At 42.9% G+C, this 25,489-nt stretch overlaps 1 protein-coding gene across 1 annotated transcript; it reads left to right on the plus strand.

Annotated features, from left to right (window-relative positions):
- Positions 1 to 1,749: 1,749 nt before the first annotated feature.
- CLUL1 (clusterin like 1) lies at positions 1,750 to 24,344 on the plus strand. The gene is made up of 8 exons (XM_072152103.1): positions 1,750 to 1,836; positions 4,149 to 4,264; positions 5,045 to 5,193; positions 18,573 to 18,746; positions 21,528 to 21,963; positions 22,727 to 22,846; positions 23,503 to 23,717; positions 24,009 to 24,344. Exons 2-8 carry the CDS (start codon positions 4,156 to 4,158, stop codon positions 24,165 to 24,167), a joined length of 1,362 nt encoding a protein of 453 aa, XP_072008204.1. The 5' UTR covers positions 1,750 to 1,836; positions 4,149 to 4,155; the 3' UTR covers positions 24,168 to 24,344.
- The last annotated feature ends 1,145 nt before the right edge of the window (positions 24,345 to 25,489 follow it).

Below are 25,489 nucleotides of genomic sequence, written 5' to 3' on the forward strand. Positions count from 1 at the left end.
CCCACCCAAAAGAAATACTTCATTAAAATCGTATTATTAAAAAGCATTGTTCTTATCCCTAAATGGCTCCTTTCCATGGTTGCCGGGCCCGGCGCCAGCACCCGGCTAACCCGGGCAAGTGCCGGGGCCCCGGGGTACTGCAGGGGCCCACTCGGGCCCCTGGATCAGCAGGACATCTGCCCCGCTGCCCGGGAGGTTCCTTCCCTCTCTCATCGCGATCTGTGTCCTCCGGACACAGATCGTGATGAGTACATGTGCAGTCACTGCTTTCCCCGGCAGGAGCTGCAGAGGCTGAAGGACCTGTGATGACATCATGGTCACAACATGGGGGGCTGTGTGGGGACATTACTTACTGGGGGGCTGTGTGTATACAGGAGCTGGAGGGGATGGGGCAGTGTGTATACAGGGGGGGGGGCAGTGTGTATACAGGAGGAGGGCGGGCAGTGTGTATACTGGGGTGGGGTGGTCAGTGTGTATACAGGAGGAGGGGGGCAGTGTGTATACAGGAGGAGGGGGGCAGTGTGTATTATACAGGGGGAGGGGGGGCAGTGTGTATACAGGGGGAGGGGGGCAGTGTGTATACAGTAGGAGGGGGCAGTGTGTATTATACAGAGGGAGGGGGCAATGTGTATACAGGGGGAGGGGGGCAGTGTGTATACAGGAGGGGGGATGTGTACATGGGGATGAGGGGCCGTGTGTCCACGCGGCGGAGGGGGGGCAGTGTGACTACTGGAGGGCGGCCCATAAAGGGGCCCACTAGAGCTCTGTCACCCAGGGGCCCATTAAAACCTGGAGCCGGCCCTGATGGTTGCAATGTTAAAAAATCTGTTTGTAACTCGCCTGATTTGAGTCCAATGGTAGTAATGGGGTCCCCTAAATGCAGTGTGAACTGCACTTTCCCTTTTCCTGATTAAACAGTCTCACTGCTGGGACATGCTGCTGTGTGGAATATTGAGAGAGAGCTCTGTTACATCATTGGGCATTTTATGTCGTGTGACCAGGTTGATGTAAACTAACGCCTGTTACATTTGCAACATCTATCCCATGTATGTATCTGATACCATGAAATCATGGAGGATGGGAAGGACTAGAAGTCCATGGATATGTATCTGATCATATGGCAGTATCATAGCATAGAATGATATCTACTTCTCCCCATGCCTCCATGGAGCCCTCCTGACCAATGAGGGCTCTCTCTCTCTCTCTCTCTCAATGTTCCACACAGCAGCATGTTCTGTCGCAGTGCAACCTGTCAATCAGGAACAAGGAGGCAGGGCAATGCAAATAACCACTGAATATGCAGGCCTTTTTTGGTGAGTTGCATACAAACTCATTTTTGTAATATTGCAGCCAGGGAAAGGAACCATTTAGGGATAGGGCAATGCTTTTTAAATCATAGGTTTTAATGAAGTATTTGTTTTGGGTGTGTTAATTTGCATGACAGCTTCTTTTTAAATTCCTTCTGGAAAAGACTTACTTGTTTGGTTATTATCCCAAGTCATATTACAATGCTTCCTGCAAGTCGCTCATATAGTGCTATATTTAAGGTAGCACTGAAGGCATAGTTTTCCTTTTATATTCTTGTAAAGCTTATTTGCATATTTCTTTCTCACAATGAAAGCCCAACACAAATTAATAAAACTAATAGTGGCGCTTTTTTGTGTTGGTGGTTTCTCTTTAAGATATACAGAAGGATTAAAAGTCCAGGGCAGCACGGATATCCATTTGTGATTATGTTAATTGGATTAACAACCAAGTCATCACATAAATTGTTTGGTAGCACATTAGGAACTGAAGATCAAGGAAGTGGACATCTGTACCACCGCTAAGAAACAGGTTTTACATCTTATATCTCTTCTACCGATTTTAGACCTGTAGAATAACTGCATCATAGAAGCCTCTGCTATTACTCTTCTGCTGATAGTTGACAGTAAAAAACATTTGAGCTGTTATATGAAATAATCTGGCTAATAGTATTTTTACTTTCGATACTGTTTCATCTTCATGTGTGTGCCGAATAATTTTGTATGTCTTTTCAATTATATATCTACTTGATCACAGACAATTTTATTTCATGTTATTTCATGACTGAACAGCTTATGCCTATGCTTAGGCTCTGTTTACACCTTGTTTGTGGAATATGTTTATGTATAACCGAAGAAATGCTATAAATATAAATGTGAAATATACGGTAGGTAAAATATATAATAGACCTGAGGTATGCCAAAAGAGGATTCTTTGATATTCGTTGGTATGAATGTTTTCACTTTATTTATATTTTTCAAGTTTATGCTGTACTTTTCATTGTAGATATATGGTGGTGAAATGCATTTTCAAACCTGTGTAGTTCTGGAGCTGTAGCCTATTCCTTGGTGGAGTCTAGAACAACGCAACAAATGTACCCAGCTAAAGTATACCTCCAATGATTGCATTACAAACCTTAAAGCAGCCTACATACCCTTTATATACTTCTTTACTTTTATACTTTCATCTATAAGGTATAGTTCGAGACTTGAACACTGAATAAACAAAAAGTCCATACTTAAATAATTACATTCAGACAAAAGGACATTTAGTCTATAATGTAGGTAGGAGAATAGAGAGATAAGAAAGTAAAGTTAAAAAAGTTAAATTAAGCAAGATAACATTGTTGGGGGAGAGGCCCCATATTACTTACCTTTCATATACTTACCCTATCTTATATTATTACTTATATTTTTTGTAATATTGAAAATCTTAAATCCCGCCACCCACCAACATAAAAAAATTATATTTTGTTTTTATCGTTGTATATATGCATATAACTCCAGCCACAAAATGAGTTAGAATGACCAAATTGGATACACGCTTGTGCTTTTTGTATTTTGTCTATTTATACTTTATGTAAACCAATGTACACACGTTGGTACTTTACTTGTGTTGTCACGGGATGCCTCTGTTGCCGCAGACACTCTAATTGAAATGGTTCAGTATTGTTCTGAGCACGGGTCTGAGCAGGCTATTGGTGGTGGTGTAGGTTGCGTGAGTTGTTAATCTTAGTAGAGGTGTCCAGAGCTATGGTCCAGGTAACTTTGCAGACGTATATTTTGGGAGGTTGCAACTGAGACTAGGAGGATGGTTGACTACCAGAGATGAAGGGACTTGAATTTTACGTTTGGCGTACTCCATTCGGCAGCTCTGCCTAACCCGGACATGTTGCATGAAGGACTGCAGAGCAGCCAATCAGGTAGCTTTATGCCACTAACAAAAAGGCTTGGCTGTGATTGGTCAGTTGGACACCTGATGAACACACTTTGCTAATCATAGTCATGATGGTGGGGGTAAAACTGCCTGATTGGCAGCCCTACAGACCGTCAAACAACATGTCTGGTTTGGGCAGATCTGCTGAATGGAGAACACTAATCCTAAAATTCAGGTCTGGTCATCTCTATTGACTTCTCTGAGGCTTGCAGACTTTTGAAGTATTAGGGGGATCAGTCTGCATGAGTATAACACCAATGTGTAGCTACTGTGAAGTCAACAAGGGCCTGACTTATGTTTGAAAAAAACTGTTAAGTGGGAGACTGAAATTGTCAAGGGTCTATATTGAATTTAGGGTCCTAAATTTGACTCTAAAACAGTGTTTCGGAATATTTTAGAGTATATTAAGCTACCCCCTTTATACACAAGTAACACTCCCATTTTTACAGTGATCTTTTGCTTGTGATGGGCTCTCTTAGTTTGGGATTTCTGTGTATCTGTAACATTGCAGACAACAACAACTTCCCGTTTGGAAGAAGCTGAGATCTTCGGAAGAAACAAGCAAGCTTTATTTTTTACTGGTGCACTGAATTGCATATTGGTGATTAGTTAATTGTGGGAATTTATTATATACATTGTGCTCTGGTGTATGATAAAAGCCTCGCTCCTCTGGAGCACTGGATACTTCAGGAGGCTTCAGAGATGAACTCCGCAAATGAAGGAAAGTTTTTAGCAGCTTTAAGACCCTGCTAAATTTCTGAAAATCAGTCTTGACATTTAATGCATGAGTTTCCAATACATAGAATATTTAAAAATGGTTTGCACGACATAAAGAAGCCACAGGTAAGGGAAGCTTCGTATGCAGACTACATGGAACAAAGGATGTCCTCATTTTTTTGTTTCTACAGGGAGATAATGAAATGCTTATTAGCATTGATGATATACCTACTATGTCTAAAATCCCACCAAAGTGCACCAACATCAACAGATTTAGAGGACAGTTCCCTCAGCAAGAAAATGAAAGGTAACAGTTTTGTGCAGATGGGGCAAATTTAACCTGATAGTTGCCCACTGTGTTTCATAATGCGTTCTTCCCAGTGATCTCCTTCCCGCCACTCAAATGTCTAAAACCTACTTTACCTTGTGAAATTTCCCCATGTATATTTATAGTAAAGCTTATACCTAGATATATAAATATGTGTCTAAAATAAATGTTCCTTTAAGTTGTCATTTATGCTAAAAAACACTTCTTATTTGATCAACATAAAGAGAAGCCTGTCTTGTATCAAACCACTACAATTTGAGTATGAAACTACTTGGAGTCAAAGGGGTATTTTCATCCATGCATTTATGAGTGAGGATTTTCATCAGGCACTTATGACATCTCCTATGGATTCAGTCATAGCAATCAAAATCCATCATGGTTAACCAGGGACACTGTGACTGTAGTAATCTTCTTATATATGTTATCCATGGTCTCCTTCTAAAATCAACTTTTAAAATGATGCTAGTGAGCCTGAGGGGTTACCCTAGCATACTTCTAAAAGTTGATTTTAGAAGTGAAGAGACCATGGATAACATATATAAAAAGATTCCCACAGTCACAGTGCCTTACTCTATGTGGAAGTGTCCCTGGTTTATCATTATGGATTTTTTATCTTTCTTCTTCAAGTACTCAATAATTATAGAATGATTTTGAAATGTGTAAGGGATTTGCAGAAATAGGAAATTGCTAAATTACTTGCTAATTCATATAATTTATTCTCTGAGACCATATTACCACCTTGTTGATTCTTTTATGCAGTACTCTCCAAAGTTGGAGAGGAGTATGTGGTTGAAGAGATAAGAAAAGCCTTAATGGGTGTAAAGCAAATGAAGATAATTATGGAGCAAAATGAGGAGAAACATGAAAATATTCTGAAATCTCTTGCAAAAACTAAAGAAGAAAACCAGGTAATATGACTAAAGTATCTGCATTTACAGTATAATTTACTATACACATGATTAGTGCTGACTAGAGATGAGCGAACATACTCGTCCGAGCTTGATGCTCGATCGAGCATTAGCGTACTCGTAACTGCTCTTTGCTCGGACGAGTATTTCGCCCGCTCGAGAAAATGGCAGCTCCCGCCGTTTTGCTTTTTGGCGGCCAGAAACAGAGCCAATCACAAGCCAGGAGACTCTGCACTCCACCCAGCATGACGTGGTACCCCTACACGTAGATAGCAGTGGTTGGCTGGCCAGATCAGGTGACCCTGGGATAGACTAGCCGCTGCCCGCGCTGCTCGGATCATTCTCTGTCTGGATGCCGCTAGGGAGAGAGCTGCTGCTGCTCAGGGAAAGCGTTAGGGTGTTCTATTAGCTTACTGTTAGGCAGGAGTGATTCTAAAAGAACCCAACAGCCCTTCTTAGGGCTACAATAACGTTATAATTTTTTTTTTTTTTTATTTGCAGCTAGTACCATATTGTGAGGAATTAGCAGGGGGACTTGCTACCGTTGTGTTTAGCTCTTAGTGACACACATATCCACCTCAAACACCAAAGTGGGAAAATTTATTAGGGGTTTGAGTAGAATTAGGCACAGTCTGCCAGTTTCTTTTTATTTTACGTTTATTTTTTTCATAACTCAGCGTCATCTCATCTGGCATAGTAGTGTGCTGTAATACTTGGCTAGAAAATAGCCATAGGAGAATACAAACGTCTTAATTACGCCTACAGTAGCGTTATATATATTTGATTTCTGGTTGATCTGCTGGTGGCTGTACTTGCTGCAGTGCATCTACTATCAAATTGGGAGCAATTTGGAGTCAGACTTGCGACCACTGTGTTTTAGTGACGCACATATCCATCGCAAAGACCGAAGTGGGAAAATTTATTAGGGCCCGGGGTTGTATTTCAATTAGGCACAGTCTGCCAGTTTCTTTTTATTTTACGTTTATTTTTTTCATAACTCAGCGTCATCTCATCTGGCATAGTAGTGTGCTGTAATACTTGGCTAGAAAATAGCCATAGGAGAATACAAACGTCTTAATTACGCCTACAGTAGCGTTATATATATTTGATTTCTGGTTGATCTGCTGGTGGCTGTACTTGCTGCAGTGCATCTACTATCAAATTGGGAGCAATTTGGAGTCAGACTTGCGACCACTGTGTTTTAGTGACGCACATATCCATCGCAAAGACCGAAGTGGGAAAATTTATTAGGGCCCGGGGTTGTATTTCAATTAGGCACAGTCTGCCAGTTTCTTTTTATTTTACGTTTATTTTTTTCATAACTCAGCGTCATCTCATCTGGCATAGTAGTGTGCTGTAATACTTGGCTAGAAAATAGCCATAGGAGAATACAAACGTCTTAATTACGCCTACAGTAGCGTTATATATATTTGATTTCTGGTTGATCTGCTGGTGGCTGTACTTGCTGCAGTGCATCTACTATCAAATTGGGAGCAATTTGGAGTCAGACTTGCGACCACTGTGTTTTAGTGACGCACATATCCATCGCAAAGACCGAAGTGGGAAAATTTATTAGGGCCCGGGGTTGTATTTCAACTAGGCACAGTCTGCCATTTCCTTTTTTATTTTACGTTTATTTTTTTCATAACTCAGCGTCATCTCATCTGGCATAGTAGTGTGCTGTAATACTTGGCTAGAAAATAGCCATAGGAGAATACAAACGTCTTAATTACGCCTACAGTAGCGTTATATATATTTGATTTCTGGTTGATCTGCTGGTGGCTGTACTTGCTGCAGTGCATCTACTATCAAATTGGGAGCAATTTGGAGTCAGACTTGCGACCACTGTGTTTTAGTGACGCACATATCCATCGCAAAGACCGAAGTGGGAAAATTTATTAGGGCCCGGGGTTGTATTTCAATTAGGCACAGTCTGCCAGTTTCTTTTTATTTTACGTTTATTTTTTTCATAACTCAGCGTCATCTCATCTGGCATAGTAGTGTGCTGTAATACTTGGCTAGAAAATAGCCATAGGAGAATACAAACGTCTTAATTACGCCTACAGTAGCGTTATATATATTTGATTTCTGGTTGATCTGCTGGTGGCTGTACTTGCTGCAGTGCATCTACTATCAAATTGGGAGCAATTTGGAGTCAGACTTGCGACCACTGTGTTTTAGTGACGCACATATCCATCGCAAAGACCGAAGTGGGAAAATTTATTAGGGCCCGGGGTTGTATTTCAACTAGGCACAGTCTGCCATTTCCTTTTTTATTTTACGTTTATTTTTTTCATAACTCAGCGTCATCTCATCTGGCATAGTAGTGTGCTGTAATACTTGGCTAGAAAATAGCCATAGCAATAGGATAGCATCGTTTGGTTTTAAAAACTAAAAAACACAAAAAAAAAACAAAAAAAAAAAAAAAGGTAAAAAAAAAATACAAGTTATAACTCTCATTTTCAAAATGTTTAACCTGAGGGCTAGGGGTAGAGGACGAGGGCGGGGACGTGGGCGTCCAACTACTGCAGGGGTCAGAGGCCGTGGTCCTGGGCGGAGTGAGACACCACCTGCTTATGAGGGAGCAGGGGAACGCCGCAGAGCTACACTCCCTAGGTTCATGTCTGAAGTTACTGGGAATCGTGGTAGAGCACTGTTGAGGCCAGAACAGTGCGAACAGGTGATGTCGTGGATTGCCGACAATGCTTCGAGCAATTTGTCCACCAGTCAGTCTTCCACGCAGTCCACCCATGTCACCGAAATCGGCACTCCTCCAGCTCCTGCACCTCAGCCTCCTCCCCCCCAGTCTGCCCCCTCCCAGCAAAATTTGCCATTTGAACCGGCATACTCTGAGGAACTGTTTTCTGGACCCTTCCCACAGTCACAAACCACTTGTCCGGTTGCTGATGAGCAATTTTCCGATGCCCAGGTTTTCCACCAGTCGCAGTCTGTGGGTGATGATGACCTTGTTGACGTAGTGGAAGAAGTGTGTAAAGAGGTGTCCGACGATGAGGAGACACGGTTGTCAGACAGTGGGGAAGTTGTTGTCAGGGCAGGAAGTCCGAGGGGGGAGCAGACTGAGGGATCGGAGGATGATGAGGTGACAGACCCAAGCTGGGTTGAGAGGCCGGGTGAACACAGTGCTTCTGAGACGGAGGAGAGTCCTCGACCAGAACAGGTTGGAAGAGGCAGTGGTGGGGCCAGACGGAGAGGCAGGGCCAGAGCTGGTGCATCAGCGCCAAATGTGTCAACTAGTGAAGCTCCCGTGGCGAGGGCTCCTGCGGCGAGGGCTAGATTTTCAGAAGTCTGGAGGTTCTTTAAGGAAACACCGGATGACCGACGGACTGTGGTGTGCCACATTTGCCAAACCAGGATCAGCAGGGGTTCCACCACTACTAGCTTAACTACCACCAGTATGCGCAGGCATATGAATGCTAAACACCCCACTCAGTGGCAACAAGCGCGTTCACCTCTGGCCGTGCACACCACTGCTCCTTCCCCTGTGTCAGCTGATAGTCAGCCCCCTGCCCAGGACCCTGCCACAAAAACCCCATCGTCACCTCCACGATCCTCCACAGCATCCACCAGCGTTCAGCTCTCCATACCCCAGACGCTGGAGCGGAAACGCAAATATAGTGCAACCCACCCGCACGCCCAAGCCCTTAATGTGCACATCTCCAGATTGCTAAGCCTGGAGATGCTGCCCTATAGGCTAGTAGAGACCGAGGCCTTTCGCAGCCTCATGGCGGCGGCCGCCCCTCGGTATTCGGTCCCCAGCCGCCACTACTTTTCCCGATGTGCCGTCCCAGCCCTGCACCAGCACGTGTCAGACAACATAATCCGTGCCCTGACCAACGCCGTTTCTGACAAGGTCCACCTGACCACGGACACGTGGACGAGTGCTGCCGGGCAGGGCCACTATATATCTCTGACGGCACATTGGGTTAACTTGGTGGAGGCTGGGACCGAGTGTGACCCTGCGGCTGGTCATATACTGCCGACACCGAGGATTGCGGGGCCTACCTCGGTCCAGGTGTTTGAGGCCTACTATGCCTCCTCCTCCTCCCACCCCTCCTCCACCTCCTCCTCCGAACGACCATCCGTGGGCATGGCGCCATCAGTCGGTAGCTCTAGGCACAGCAGCAGTGCCGTCGCTAAGCGACAGCAGGCGGTGCTCAAACTGCTGAGCCTAGGCGATAAAAGGCACACCGCCCAAGAACTATTACAGGGCATCACGGCGCAGACTGATCTGTGGCTGGCACCGCTGAACCTGAAGCCAGGCATGGTTGTGTGTGACAACGGCCGTAACCTGGTGGCGGCTCTGCAACTCGGCAGACTGACACATGTGCCATGCCTGGCCCATGTGTTAAATCTGATAGTTCAGCGTTTCCTCAAGACATACCCCAATCTGTCTGATTTGCTCACGAAGGTGCGCCGCATCTGTGCGCATTTCAGGAAGTCCAGCACAGATGCTGCCACTCTCAGGGCAGCGCAGCGCCGCCTCCAACTGCCCGCTCACCGACTGTTGTGCGACGTGCCCACGAGGTGGAATTCAACCCTGACCATGTTATCCAGAGTTTACCAGCAGCGCCGAGCGATTGTAGACTGCCAGATGTCAACTTCCACCAGAACTGGTAGTCAGGTCAGTCAGCTTCCTCAAGTCTACAATGAGGAGTGGACGTGGATGTCTGATATCTGTCAGGTGCTGAGTAACTTTGAGGAGTCAACACAGATGGTCAGTGGCGATGCCGCCATCATCAGCCTCACCATCCCGCTGCTTGGCCTGTTGAAAAACTCTCTGGTCAGCATGAAGTCGGAAGCTTTGCGCTCCTCACAAGAGACAGGGGAAGAAGATTCCCTTGTTGATAGCCAAAGCACCCTTAGGTCTGTTTCTCAGCGCATATCGGAGGAGGTGGAGGTGGAGGAGGATGAGGAGGAAGAGGAGGAGAATGTTGGCGAGACACAAGAGGGGACCATTGTTGAGTCCAACACTGTTGAGCGTGTATGGGCAGAAGAAGAGGAGTTGGAGGAGTTGGAGGAGGAGGAAATGGACAGTCAGGCCAGTGAGGGGAGTGAATTCTTACGCGTTGGTACTCTGGCGCATATGGCAGATTTCATGCTAGGCTGCCTATCCCGTGACCCTCGCGTTCAAAGAATTTATTCCAGCACCGATTACTGGGTGTTCACTCTCCTGGACCCACGGTACAAGCAAAATCTTTCCACTCTCATCCCTGGAGAGGAAAGGAGTGTGAGAATGCATGAATACCAGCAGGCCCTGGTGCACAAGCTGAAACAGTATTTCCCTTCTGACAGCGCTAGCGGCAGAGTGCGTAGTTCTGCGGGACAAGTAGCGAGGGAGAGTAGGCGAGCAGGCAGCTTGTCCAGCACTGGCAAGGGTACGCTTTACAAGGCTTTTGCCAGCTTTATGTCACCCCAGCAAGACACTGTCACCTGTCCCCAGTCTCGGCAGAGTAGGGCTGATCTTTACAGAAAGATGGTGAGGGAGTACGTAGCTGACCATACCATCGTCCTAAATGATCACACAGCTCCCTACAACTACTGGGTTTCAAAGCTGGACATGTGGCACGAACTGGCGCTCTACGCCTTGGAGGTTCTTGCCTGCCCTGCCGCTAGCGTCTTGTCAGAGCGGGTTTTCAGTGCAGCTGGTGGCATCATCACCGATAAGCGTACACGCCTGTCGACTGACAGCGCTGACAGGCTGACGCTTATCAAGATGAATAAAGCATGGATTTCTCCTAATTTCAAATCTCCAGCAGGTGAAGGAAGCTCAACCTGAATAATTTATCCACTCCTCCTCCTCCTCATTTTCCTCCTTCTCCTCCTCTTTCTACAGTAAAGCAGAGGAAACTGGCTGTTTTTTGACAGGGCCCACTGGCTCTAGGTATAGTACTTTATGCATTTAATTTTTCTGGAGGGCCACCGACACGGTCCTCTGTTTTAAACAATTTTTGGGAGTGCCACATACAGGCACTCAATCTATTCAATTTTTCTGGAGGGCCACCTTTCCGGTCCTCTGTTTTAAACAATTTTTTGGGACTGCCACATACAGGCACTCAATCTATTCCATTTTTCTGGAGGGCCACCTACCTGCTCCTCTGGTTTAAAAACTTTTTTGGACTGCCACATACAGGCACTCAATCTATTCCATTTTTCTGGAGGGCCACCTACCTGCTCCTCTGGTTTAAAAACTTTTTTGGACTGCCACATACAGGCACTCAATCTATTCCATTTTTCTGGAGGGCCACCTACCTGCTCCTCTGGTTTGAAAACTTTTTTGGACTGCCACATACAGGCACTCAATCTATTCCATTTTTCTGGAGGGCCACCTACCTGCTCCACTGGTTTAAAAACCTTTTTGGACTGCCACATACAGGCACTCAATCTATTCCATTTTTCTGGAGGGCCACCTACCTGCTCCTCTGGTTTAAAAACTTTTTTGGACTGCCACATACAGGCACTCAATCTATTCCATTTTTCTGGAGGGCCACCTACCTGCTCCTCTGGTTTGAAAACTTTTTTGGACTGCCACATACAGGCACTCAATCTATTCCATTTTTCTGGAGGGCCACCTACCTGCTCCTCTGGTTTGAAAAATTTTTTGGACTGCCACATACAGGCACTCAATCTATTCCATTTTTCTGGAGGGCCACCTACCTGCTCCTCTGGTTTGAAACATTTTTTGGACTGCCACATACAGGCACTATCCAAATTGAATTGTCTCCATAGCAGCCTCCACACGTTGTCTCCATTGCTACCTCCAAAAGTCGTCCATATAGCTGCCTCCATACATCGTCCCTTTATCAAACGAGGTTTGTCAGGCCGAAATTTGGGTTGTTTTCATGGATTCCACATCAAAGTTGTTAACTTTGTCGCCACCCTGCTGTGTTATCCACAAAATACACTGGCAAACTTTTACCATTTACGGATATTATTTCAGCGCTTCTTGCGCATCTGTTTACATTCCCCTCACCCGCCATATCCTAAACTTATAAGAACGCTACTACACTTGATCTTATACAAAAGGTTCTTAGAAGTGCTGTTTGGGGAGTAGCCTAGAGACAGGGGCTTGGATTGGCGAAAGCTCGCCTAGCAGCGGAGCGCCAGCTCCATGCGCATCATGCGCTTCTTGCGCATCTGTTTACATTCCCCTCACCCGCCATATCCCAAACTTATAAGAACGCTACTACACTTAACTTGGTGCAGGCTGGGACCGAGTCTGACCCTGGGGCTGGTCATATACTGCCGACGCAGAGGATTGCGGGGCCTACCTCGGTCCAGGTCTCAAAGGCCTACTATACCTCCAAATCCTCCCACCCCTCCTCCACCTCCTCCTCCTCCGAATTACCATCCGTGGGCATGGCGCCATCAGTCGGTAGCTCTAGGCACAGCAGCAGTGCCGTTGCTTAGCGACAGCAGGCGGTGCTCAAACTGCTGAGCCTAGGTGATAAAAGGCACACCGCCCAAGAGCTATTGCAGGGCATTCCACATCAAACTTGTTAACTTTGTCGCCACCCTGCTGTGTAAGCCACAAAATATACTGGCAAACTTTTTTCATTTACGGATATTATTTCAGCGCTTCTTGCGCAGATGTTTACATTCCCCTCACCCGCCATATCCCAAACTTATAAGAACGCTACTACACTTGATCTTATCCGAAAGGTTCTTAGAAGTGCTGTTTGGGGAGTAGCCTAGAGACAGGGGCTTGGATTGGCGAAAGCTCGCCTGGCAGCGGAGCGCCAGCTCCATGCCAAGAACCAACTAACATAGTTTTAACTGCAGCACCTTTAATCTACTACTAGTTCACTGCCTCCATACATCGTCCCCTTATCAAACGAGCTGTGTCAGGCAGAATTTTGGATTGTTTTCATGGCTTCCATGTTAACTTTGTCGCCACCCTGCTGTGTAATCCACAAAATATACTGGCAAACTTTTATCATGTACCAATATTATTTGAGCGCTTCTTGCTCACCTCCTTTGGTTCCTCTCTGCTACCCATTGGTTTGAAGCCTGAGTCCATTTAGGGTATGTCGCCATGCCACTCTCTAGCCTTCCGCTGCTGCCGCTGCCTCTGCATGCCGTCCCCTATAGTGTCAGGGTCAATTATTGGATGTTTTAGATGCTATCTAGCTTCATTCTGTCACTCTGTCATGGCCATGCTGTTGGCCATAATTTTGGCATAATGGTGCATTTAAGCAGCCTCAGAGGCATCCATGCATGCTGCCCCTGCTGTTTCCTGTCCATTTCCGTGGTGTTTCCATCCTTTTCTGAGGTTCCCAGGTGTTTGGCCAAGCTTCCCTGTGCAGAGCCTTGGTCCCCTTGAAAAATGCTCGAGTCTCCCATTGACTTCAATGGGGCTCGTTACTCGAAACGAGCACTCGAGCATCGGGAAAAGTTTGTCTCGAATAACGAGTACCCGAGCATTTTAGTGCTCGCTCATCTCTAGTGCTGACCCATAGGAGTCCGGGAAAATATACAAAGTTTTCCAGGATGGGATAAGGAAAACAATGGCGCCTTGTAAGGCAGCCCCCTTGACATCAAGCATGACCTTCAGGAAGCCTTATGACATGATGCGGGATTAAAACCAAACCATTATATCTATTACAGAAGGAACAGATTCCCAACTGTAGACAGCACTGTTTCGACCTGGTTGGGTCTCTTCAGTACAGCATAGGGAACTGGTTTGGCTGAGTGAGAAGCTTGTGACAAGGATCGGGAAGTAAGAGTTCTCCTAATGGAGACTGCCAATTAAGGCCGCTGTGTAGGTATGTGGGGTCATAGGCACTGTGGTTGTGGTAATCTTCTAAAATTTGTCATCCACGGCCTCCTTCTTTCTAAAATCAATTTTTAAAATGATGCTTATAATCCTGAGGGGTTATCCCAGCCCCTCTGTGATCTGGCTTTGCATGCTATTACACTGTCTCACTATTCCACCTGTTTCCTCAGCACGTGTACGTGTACAGAGTCTGCAGGCAGGGGAAAAGTCTATTAGAAAGCTTGAGGTACAGAGAGAACAAAGAAAGTTATGCAGAATCACAGACTGGGATGGAGGGATTCACACAGGTCAGAGTGTAGCAGGCATTCACCTCCAACAGTAAGAATTTGTCCAGGATCTTGTGTAAACACTATGGTCTCACTGAGATGAGCAGCAAAGCTATGCAGCTACTGCAGTAATAGGCTAAACTGAGGAGGATGGCAAAGAAACTGAAGGATAAAGGTAATAAAAGTATTAGGCAGATGATTCGCGCAAGTGGAGATTTTTGGCATCTATATAAACTTGTGGAAAGACTTGACTGCCCTTGACTGCTGGCTGCATAACGGGGCGTGGGCCAGCTGCATAACAGGGTAGGGGGTTGCCTATATACTGGGGCACAGGGGCTGCTGGCTATATACTGGGGCAGGGGCTGGCAGGCTATAAACTGGGGGAGGGGCTGGGTGGCTGGCTATATTCTACAGGGGCAGGCTTGCTATATACTACTGGAGCAGGTGGGCTATATACTACTGGGGGCTGGCTGGCTATATACTACAGGGGTTGGTGGCTATATACTGCAGGGGCTGGTGGCTATATACTACAGGGGTCTGGCTGGCTATATACTACAGGGGCAGGCTCGCTATATACTACTGGGGGGCTGCTGGCTATATACTACTGGGGGCTTGCTGGCTATATACTGGGAGGCCTGTCCAGTGCATTTTCCATGCTCGGCTTATATTTGAGTCAATAGCTTTTCCCAGTTTTTTGTGTTATACTCGAGAATATACAGTATATCACATATGAAAAGATCTTTTATTCTGGACACAATGTAAAAGATATACCACCCATTCATCACAATATTGCTATCATTTGATCAGATATAAGTCTAAATCAAGTTAATCAACAACTATCTACTGTCAAAATGTCCCATTCAATAAAATTTGTGCACTCCATAAGAAACAATCCTTGCAAGATTTTTAGTTATTTTTTTGTGAATGTCAGAGGAAGTCGGATGTTTATTCACTAGCTGACATACAATCAAGAGTGATCTTCTACCAGGCGACTCGTGAGTCTTTCAGCATGGTTTTCTTGGAACAGACTCTATTGAAATAGGTAACACAGTCGACTGCTTTAAACTATCACAGTGTGATGACACTTCCAGTGTAGACGATTAAAGTAAACAACCATTAAATAGAACATTCCCACTGGGATATAGTTTCCAATAAAAACATGAACTTAACTATACTGACCTAAGGATCCACTTCACTTTTATTCTTCTCGTACAGCTGCTCACTACAAGAATCATCCTGAAATAAGTCATGGCCCCCTGCGTGTCTCTCTAGCGGCCTCACTCTATCCACATGTATGTTGTGAGGAATGTGAAAAATGTGCACATTTTATATCACCATTATTGGCTCACATTTGATATTGATATTTTGTTACAGCAAAGGAAAAGAAGCAAATGCACTTTAACCCCTTAACGTCCAGGCCCTTTTTCGTTTTTCACTTTTTACTCCCCACCTTCAACAATCTATAACTTTTTATAGTTCCATGTAAAGAGCTCTGTGGGGGCTTGTTTTCTGCATAACAAACTGCAATTCATAGAGACGTTATTTAATATTCCATGCCGTGTACTGGGAAGCAGTAAAAAAATTCTGATTGCAGTGAAAATGATGAAAAAACACATTTGCACCATACTCTTGTGGCCATAGATTTTTCGTCTTTCACTGTGCACCCCAAATGACATGTCTCCTTTATACTTTGGCTCGGTGCGATCACCTGTTTTATAATGTTTTCATACATTTACAAAAATGTACCAGGGTCACAGGGGTTACCGGTGGGTGTTTACTGCAATATGCAGCAAACACTCACTGTGTAGAGGGCTCAGGCCATTAGCCCTCTCTGAACATTCTCTACCGACGTGTGAAGTGTAGAGATGTCACACGTCGTTAAGGGGTTAATGTCACACAGTGGGTATGGAAAGTATTTAAACCCCTTTACATTTTTCACTCTTTGTTTCATTGCAGCCAATTGGTAAGATCCAAAAAGTTACTTTTTGCTCATTAATGTATATACACCCTGTATTGACAGAAAATAAACAGAAATGAAGATATTTTTGCAAATTTATCAAACAAGAAAAACTGAAATATCACATGTTCAGAAGTTCTTAGACCAAATGGTCATAAGTACTCAGAGGGTTGTAGTGAGTAGAAGCAGCTTTTGAGCTTGTACAGCCATGAGTCTCCTTGGGAATGATGCAACAAGTTTTTCACACCAGGATTTGGGGATTTCCTGCCATTCTTCTTTGCAGATCCTCTCCAGTTCCCTGAGGTTGGATGGTGAACATTGCTGGAAGCCATTTTCAAGTCTCTCCTGAGATGCTCAATTGGGTTTAGGTCAGGACTCTGGCTGGGCCAGTCAAGAAAGGTCACAAATTATTCTGAAGCCACTGCTTTTTTTTAGCTGTGTGCTGGGTCATTGTCTTGTTGGAAGATGAACCTTCCACCCAGGGGGTCCAGAGCACTCTGGAAAAGGTTTTCATCAAGGATATCTCTGTACTTGGCCACATTCCTCTTTCCTTCATTTGCAAACAGTCGTTCTGTTCCTGCAGCTGAAAAACACCCCCAAAGCATGATGCTGCCACCACCATGCTTCACTATTGGGATTGTATTTGGCAGGTGATGAGCAGTGCCTGGTTTTCTCCTCACATACTGCTCAGAATTAACACTGAAAAGTTCAATCTTTGTCTCATCAGACAGAGAATCTTATTTCTCATAGTGTGGGAGTCCTTCATGTGTTATCTTGTAAACTGTATGCGGCTTTCATTTGTCTTGCACTGAGGAGAGCCTTCCGTTAGCACACTCTGCCATAAAACCCTGACTGGTGGAGGGTTGCAGTGATAGTTTCCTTTGTGGAGCTTTCTGACATATTACTGCATCTCTGGAGCTCAGCCACAGTGATCTTGGTTCTTTACCCCTCTCACCACTGTGCTCATAGGGACATTGAGTGCTGAAGAAATTCTTTAGTAACCTCGGCCATATATGTGCCTAGCCATACATTGTGAGCTAAGCCTTTCCTAATCAAGTCCAAATAGTTTCATTAAACACAGCTGAACTCCAATGAAGGAGTAGAATCATCTCAAGGAAGATCAGAAGGAAACTGACAGTGTGTGAGTTAAATATGAGTGTCACAGCAAAGGGTCTGAATACTTATGACCATGTATTATTTCAGTTTTTCTTGTTTAATAGATTAGCAAACATCTACATTTCTGTTTTTTTGTGGTACAGATTGTACATTAATGAGCAAAAAAAGAACTTTCTTGATCTTATCAATTTGCTGCAATAAAAAAAGAGTATAAAATTCAAAGGGGCCTGAATATTTTCCGTACCCACTTTAGTTTCAAAATGTCACCAGATCTATAAATGTAGAACATACCCTGTTTCTCCAAAAATAAGACAACCCCCAAAAATTTACCTTTTTTGGCTTATTTTACAATTACAAACAATTCCTACACAGCCAAAAACTGTAAGAAATCCAAACAGGAGAGCAGGCATAGTAGAGGACACAATGGTTATTCTAATATTATAATTCCCAAAACTTCAGTTTTCAGTTTCAGTTTCAAATACTGTCATGTGAACATGCTTGAAAAATCTCAAGAATTCTAGAAGCTTCAATAAGAACCTATCTTCCAATTAGCAATTTGGCTTGGGATATATTTATTGTCACTAAATGTTGAGAGTCCAAGAAGCTATTCAGTGAAATTTCTTAGGAAGGTATCCAGGGCTAAGCTGAAAATAATAAGACCATTAGTAACAGTGAATGTTAGATATATTCCGATGGTCCAACATCTCAGTGTATAACTAAACCTAAAAAAATCCTGGATGTGTACTATACAGGCAAAGGTATACAGGTTTTTTCTTAAGTTGAATTTATATGTAACTATAATTGTAACTACAGACGAAAATTAGATTTTCAAAATTTTGTGATGTCATAGAAAAAAGAATTATCAATAATATAATATAATTCATTACAGCTTACATTGCATTGCAGTCTGGGACTATAGTAAAGCATCCAGAGAGCTTTACCAGAGGTCACAGTGGGCTGAGGGGTCCGTCTGTAAGTAGGGGCTGTCTATAAGTCGGGTGTCCTTAAGACGGGGACCACCTGTATTTAATTTGCATGAATATAAGCACAACAGTAGTCTATTTTTTATACCTCTATGGTAGAGTTTGTTACATGTGTTTCAAATGGTATCTATCTATCTATCCACATTGCCCAGCATTGGGTAAACATTAAAAAAAAAAAAATTAAACAGACTGCTGCATTTTGCCAAATCTTTATCCAACCAAGGTCATGTTTTATCTCTAATAATACAATGTATTATTAATAGGAAGCTGTGAAGCTCTTTGAGGACATTAATGAAAAGCTGAATGAAGCAGAAACACAATGTAAACAATCCCTTAAAACGGAATGGGGAGGATGTAAAGCCTGTCTTGAATGGCCCTGCATTAAATTCTACACAAACAGCTGCTCCCAGCAGGATTTGCAGACGTTTGCTGTTAAGGTAAGGATAGAATATAATCTGCTTTATAAGCAGTTTTTCTTTTACTAGCTTGTACATGAGTGTAATTGATTTTCTACTCTACAAATGTTCCATGATTTTCCCTGTAACTGGTCTCACATTTGAAAAATACCCAATCCATAATGGCTGCCATACCATAAGGTGTCCATTGTACGTTTAAAGATATTGGGGCCGTATTTTCGGTTTATGACAGAATTCGGTTTTAATTCATGCCCAGTCTCAATTGCGTTGAGCCAGATTTATCATAGTTTTCCAACTGGTATGACACTTTTCCAACTAGTATGCCTCAAAGGGGAATGGCCTCAGAGAGGGAAGCATTGTTTTTGAAGGGATAAAAGAGAGATCTAAAAACTATAAAAATATTGGGGCACATTTACTTACCAGGTCCATTCGTGATCCCGTGGCGCGTTGTCCGACGCTGATTCGGGTTCTGCCGTGATTCACTAAGGTCCTTGTGCCCGATATCCAGCAGGTGTCGCTGCTGCACTGAAGTTCACCTTCTTCGCCCCAGTGTATATGAGTGCTATTCTTGCGACACAATTTTTTAAAAAAAATTACGTGGTTTTTACCGAATCCGTCGGGTTTCCCGTCGGCCATGCCCCCCCCATTTCTGACGCGTGAAAGCCGGCGCCGAGGCGCCACAATCCGATCGCGTGTGCCAAAATCCTGGGGCAATTCGTCGCAAATCGGAAATATTCGGGAAACCCGACGAAAATGCCCAATTCTGACCCTTAGTAAATAAGCCCCATTCTTCAAATTTTGGTTCAGTTTTATGGCGTACACAAACAAATAAAGGTACAAAGTACAACGGTACAGTCTTAAAGCGAACCTGTCAGTAGCAATGAGTAATATTAAACCTGGACTACTACTTTAAACAACTTTTTATAAGCTTCCAAGCCATCATTCTGTTAGATTTTAGCATTGCTGTATTGTCTTAAAAATCTACTTTCATTCACTCATGACCTCAGAATAAAGTCAGAGGTACAGAGCTCGACCCTGAAGTTATGCTCTCTGTCTCCATTCGCTGCTACGTCCCTCCCCTCTGTCTTTTGAGTCCTGCTCACTGTGAAGTCTCGCTCATGCCTGCACATATAGGGGCACATTTACTAAGGGCTTTGCGCCGCGCTTTTGTTGGACTTTGCACGTTCTTGTAGGAGAAATCGGCTTTCAGAGGTATTTAAGAAGTGTCTGCGCCACTATTGTGTCGCACGCGACCCTTTTGTGGCGCAGCTGGGCCAGCCTCTATGCGACACAAATCAGGGTCCAAATAATTCGGACCGAGCGCAATTGCAAATTGTGTTTGCTGCCCTATGTGCAAATTGTGTTGCACGCACCACAAAAACAATTGGTGAACTCTGTTAGGTCAGTGCAAGGAAGCAACAGATTAATGATTTCTGGCGCACATTCTTAATGAATCTGTCACACCAACTATTATACACAGAAAAAGCACTTTTAGTGATGACTTTCTAAGTAAATGTGCCCCATAATCTGGATGCATAACAGCCAGCTTCTAATATGGGCAGTACTTGTGCCAAACTCAAAGTGGAGCAATTACAAACCTAGTGTAAACAGGTCCAACCTGTTGGAGATTTCTGCTATTGTCTCCTCCATAAATGAATTTCTGCTGCTGCCCACCCGCCATCTGCTCTGCTCCATGAAACACCTAAATTTGTATGTTGGACGGAAAATCCATTGAAATAGTGGGGAAAGTGAGATTTTCATGCATTCTCCACCAGAAACCACTGGTAAAGAAAACATAATAAATCTTCCCCACAATGAGCAAGATTTCGCAGGCAGAGCGGAATAACATAGCAGTAATTAGGGGCATGGCTTACAATGGATAGGGTGGAGAGAGCCTGAATTCAGGGTTGACTTTATGCCGAGGTTGACCAGGGGAAATAAAAGATGGTTTTCAAGATGATGCAGCTAAGGCACAACATGTAGGGCATATTTTTCTTGCTTCGGTACACTATGGTGCTGCCTTTCAACAATGGCTTCTGTTTGTATATGGAGGCTCAGAGATCATATCATCGGGCTGTGGCCTGTAGGCTGTAGCAGGGATGCTTTGTCGCCATTGCTGGCCGCTGTATACAAACAGAGGCTGGCAATGAAGGGCAGCAATGTGTGGCAACGGAATGAGGTGAGTACAGGTATATCCTTTTTTTATATTTTCATATCCCCTGGGGTCCATAGTAAACAAAAGATAAATAAATGATCACCCTCTTCAAATGCTCTTGCCATGATTTTTTCTATAACACTGAAGGTTGTGCAGTTCTTTGGAAACTATGGATGAGTACTTTTATCTTTAGTACAGACACTTGTAACTCCTTAAAACTCGGCGTAGGTCTCTTGGCATGCTTTTATACTTGTTTGGCGTAGTAATTTGAAGACATGTTCAATTGAAAATGTTTTAGTATCTAGTATTTTCTCACTGGTCATTTCATACAAATCAAAACTTTGTCTTAACTTAGGCCAAGGTTTAGTTTTAATAAAGTAGCAGTAATATACATGTTCTAACCTTATTAACCCACATGGATTGTTAGCTAGAAAAACTACTTATGTAATAAACATGTCAACTGTTCATTATATACTGCTGTATGTAAGATTTTATTTTTCTCCAAAACTCCATTTTCTCCAAGTAAGACAGTCTAATCCTTTTGCTGTCACACACTTATAAATTCTCTGGTTTTAAACATTAAGTAAGTAAAGTAAGAAAAAAAATAATATTTATATTACGCATTTCTAATCATATTTCTGTTTTAGGCTCAGCAATTATTTAAAGACCCCCCACCATTAAGTCTGATTTCTGGAAACATTGAGGAAAAATATAAAAGTGAACACTACATGGCGGTCCAGCTCAGCCAGAAGGAAAATTTGTTCAGTCAGCTGATGTCAGATGTTGGCGCCCTCTTCAATCGTAGCATTACATTTTTTAAAAACTTCCATAACAGTTTTAATGAATCATTTCAGAATTTGTTTCCTTCTCATTTTAATCAGTTAGATGACAGCACCTCAAATATGATACCTGACCGGGATCCAGTAATCATCTCCGATTATTTTGAACACTGGGATTTTTCAGGCTTGCTTAAAAGTTTATATGACTTTGGACAGTCTGTTTTTGAAATCATGGCAGATGTTTTTTCCATGATGTATAAAAAAATCAGAGGTCATCTCAATGATTCCGACCTACCACTTCAAGGTAAATTTTACTTTACATATTAATAATATGATAACATTGAACTTTGTTAGATTCTTGAAGAACAAAGCAAACACATAATCAGTGGCATAACTAGAAGATGATGGGCCCCAGTGTAAAGTCTGTGCCAGGCCCCGACTATAATGTATGCTTTATAGTAATAGTCTTCTTAGATGGGAAAGTGACACCATAAGGGCCCCCTAAACTTCTTGGGCCCGGGTGCGACTGCAACCTCTGCACCCCCTCAAGTTACACCCCTGCACATAATAGGTATATAAGGTCAAACTTCCCAATACAGTCCACAAACAGGGGGTCCCTTTAGGAGAGGTGGCCCTGGGCAGATGTCCAGTTTGCAGCCCCTAATGCTGGCCCTGCTTGTGGATATGTCTAAGCAAGTTTTTTGTTTACAATAATCCGTTTATCAGTCCGTCAGAACATCCCTCAAACCACTTTGGTGCTCCACGCTGCAGCAGGGCCTGTGCACTGAGACATTGGCAACCTCCGCAATGTTTCAGAGACTTTTTTTCTCTTCTCTTTTTGAGGGAACATCGACTAAATAGGGTGGCACCCAGTAAGTAGGCAGATGACAGTATGGAGTGCTCAGTTTAGGTCTCACTGTCCTGTCTGTCATCCCTAAGTCCCAACCTCCAATTACAACATTATTCTCATGGGATCTGATTTAGATTAGAAAAAATAATTCTTTGCTAAGCAATTTAGCACATTTAGTCACATGTTGTTCTCTAATTTCTATGAACATATGTTACAGAGTCTTCACTCCACCTTAGATCCATGCCAAGCAAAATAGTGTGTAATGAACTTCAAAATACTTCAGATTGCCTGCTGTTTCAGAAGAGATGTCAGCTATGCTATGAATCTGTGATGAAAGGTATAGTAAAATATGAATGTTTACTAATGTAACCACTGGTCCTTGCTTGGTGCCAAGTATGTCTACAAAAGATGATTTATAGATCATAAGGTAGAGGCAGGCAACTCTACTAAAGAGTATTGTAAATTGTAAAAGGTTTGAAGATTTACCAATTAAAAAAGCCTTTAAAAGGGGTTTTCTCACAAACAAAAGTTAGGCCCTATCCACGGGATAGGGCCTAACTTGCTGATCAGTGGGGGTCTCAGTGCTGAGACCCCTACAGATCGCGAAAGCTTTCAGACTAATGGAGCAGACAGACGTGCATGACCGTTCTGCTCCATTAATCTCTATAGAGCTGATGGAGATCGCTGACCGCAGCGCAGAGATCCCCTCTGGTCAACAAGCTATCCCCTGGATAGGGCCTAACTTTTGTTTCTGGGAAAATCCCTTTAAATATATTAGCGATGGAACTATCAATTGACAAGATATATTGGCTAGGTTTTTATGAACCAAAATGATTTTTACAAAAATAACATTACGTTCTAAACCTGTCAAGTAACTTACTTTTATACGCTGTAGTTCCTTATTTAATCCTAATTTCATACCATGCCTATTAAAAAATGTGTTTGTTCAATCTGTCCTTTTATCTTACCTATGCTTCTTTGGATACCTACAAGAATGTCCTGATGTGATAGAGCTGCATTTAAAGTCTGAAGCATCCTTCAAATTGGTGAATATATCCAGATCACAATATGAAGACGTTGTACAGCTTGTACAGCAGCACACGGATGAAACGTTTAACTTAGTGAGTCAAATGAAAGACGAATTTGGATGGGTTACTGAACATACCAACATAACAAATGGCTCAGGCACCATCTTCAACATATACACGGTAATGTACACAAAACAGATGACTGTATATATGTAACCACTTCTTGCTGTTACCCAGTCCTTCTGAAATACAAATTGTCACCCATTGATAACCATGTTAGAGGGTTTGTATGGGAACTTGCCCCCGTCATGTTTAGCATAGGAAATAAATAATACATTGAAATTTCTATGCAAAAAATCTTATAACTGTCCATTATAATGGTCTACTAGTAAATTTAGTCTTATGTTTTCATGGTTGGATGTCCATATGTATTGCTGTATTATTGATAATTGATTCTTTTCTCCTCTCCAGGTGTCACTGCGCCCAAACTCAGACACAGTAGTAGAAGCAAGAATATTCTCATCTGACAATTTCATTATACGGGTCCCAGCCAGTATTGAAGTTGACAGTCCTCAGTTTATACAATACATTGTGGATAAATCATTAGAACTTCATAAAAACAATTTGTAAAAGCAACTACAGATCTCTGTTACTGTATGTGAAATTATATTTATTTTTGCCGAAGTGATTCTGGGCCTAACAGAACCCTAAAAGAGCTTTATATCAAAAGATTAGAATGAGTAAAGTAATGTAATGCCGACAATTGTCTTTTGTATTACCGGTATGTATATAAATCCAGTACAATAAGCTGTATGGAAATTGTCTTGCTAAACACACATAAGCAATAAGCAATGTGTTATAGAGAAGGTGGAGATGAGCAGATGTGGAAATTATAATAATTTTTATTTTTATAGCGCCATCATATTCAGCAGCGCTTTACAGAACCAGTCTTTTTTGAAAAACCTTTAAAAAAACACTTTTAATTGTCACTAACTTTTTAACAAATTTTGCATAAGTCACTAGTACATGAAATTATAAGTAGCTGTGTAAAGCAACTTACCAGAAAACAGTACTTTATCATTTCACTCAAGATTCATTCACTCAACAACGGAGCATGTCGCTTTGGGGTGTGTTCACACGTGGCAGTAACATATGTGTTTTCAAATGCATCAGAACAGCTGAGAAGGGGAGATTTGCCTAATTACAACACTGTTAACATTTCCGTTTACGCATGCATTTAACATTACACATGCGTTAACATTGCGTTTACAAACGTAAACAGTAATGTAATTAGGCAAATCACCTCTCATCAGCTGTTGTATATGCGTTTCAAACGCAATGAAAACGCGACCAAAACGCAACGTCCTCACAGTCAGAAATGTGTTGCAGCCTTTCCTGTGCAACATAATCATGGACAGATATATATCCACTGGAAGTAAACAATGACGATTCCTATAAAATTACAGCAAGCAGAGATCAACAAAACCATGAAGAATTGATACAGAAAGTATATTGGAAAATGTTGATATCAATAACAGCTGCTGAAACTGGACAACCCCTTGAAGTAGGTCCCTAATACACATTGAAGACTAACCTATTAACCGCAGTGCTTCCTGTTGCAACAAATTCATATAAAGAAAGACTCAGTCAGCTGTATGAAAATAAGAAGGTTGTCTGGCACTTATTAGATATAATTATAATTATATTATAAATAATTAATTATAATTAATTATAATTTTATTTTCCAGTACATCTCTCTTAGAATGGTATGTCAAATGTTAGGCCGGTGACACAGGTGGCGTTTTTGTTGCTTTTTTTCATGTTGTGTTTTTGCATCCTTGTAAAACACATCATATTTGCATATAGCAGTGGTGGCGAACCTATGGCACGGGTGCCAGAGGCGGCACTCAGAGCCCTTTTTGTGGGCACCGGGCCATCACCGCAGCACACCA

Source organism: Engystomops pustulosus, chromosome 5 (genome assembly GCF_040894005.1).
Source record: "Engystomops pustulosus chromosome 5, aEngPut4.maternal, whole genome shotgun sequence".
Lineage (NCBI taxonomy): Eukaryota > Metazoa > Chordata > Amphibia > Anura > Leptodactylidae > Engystomops > Engystomops pustulosus.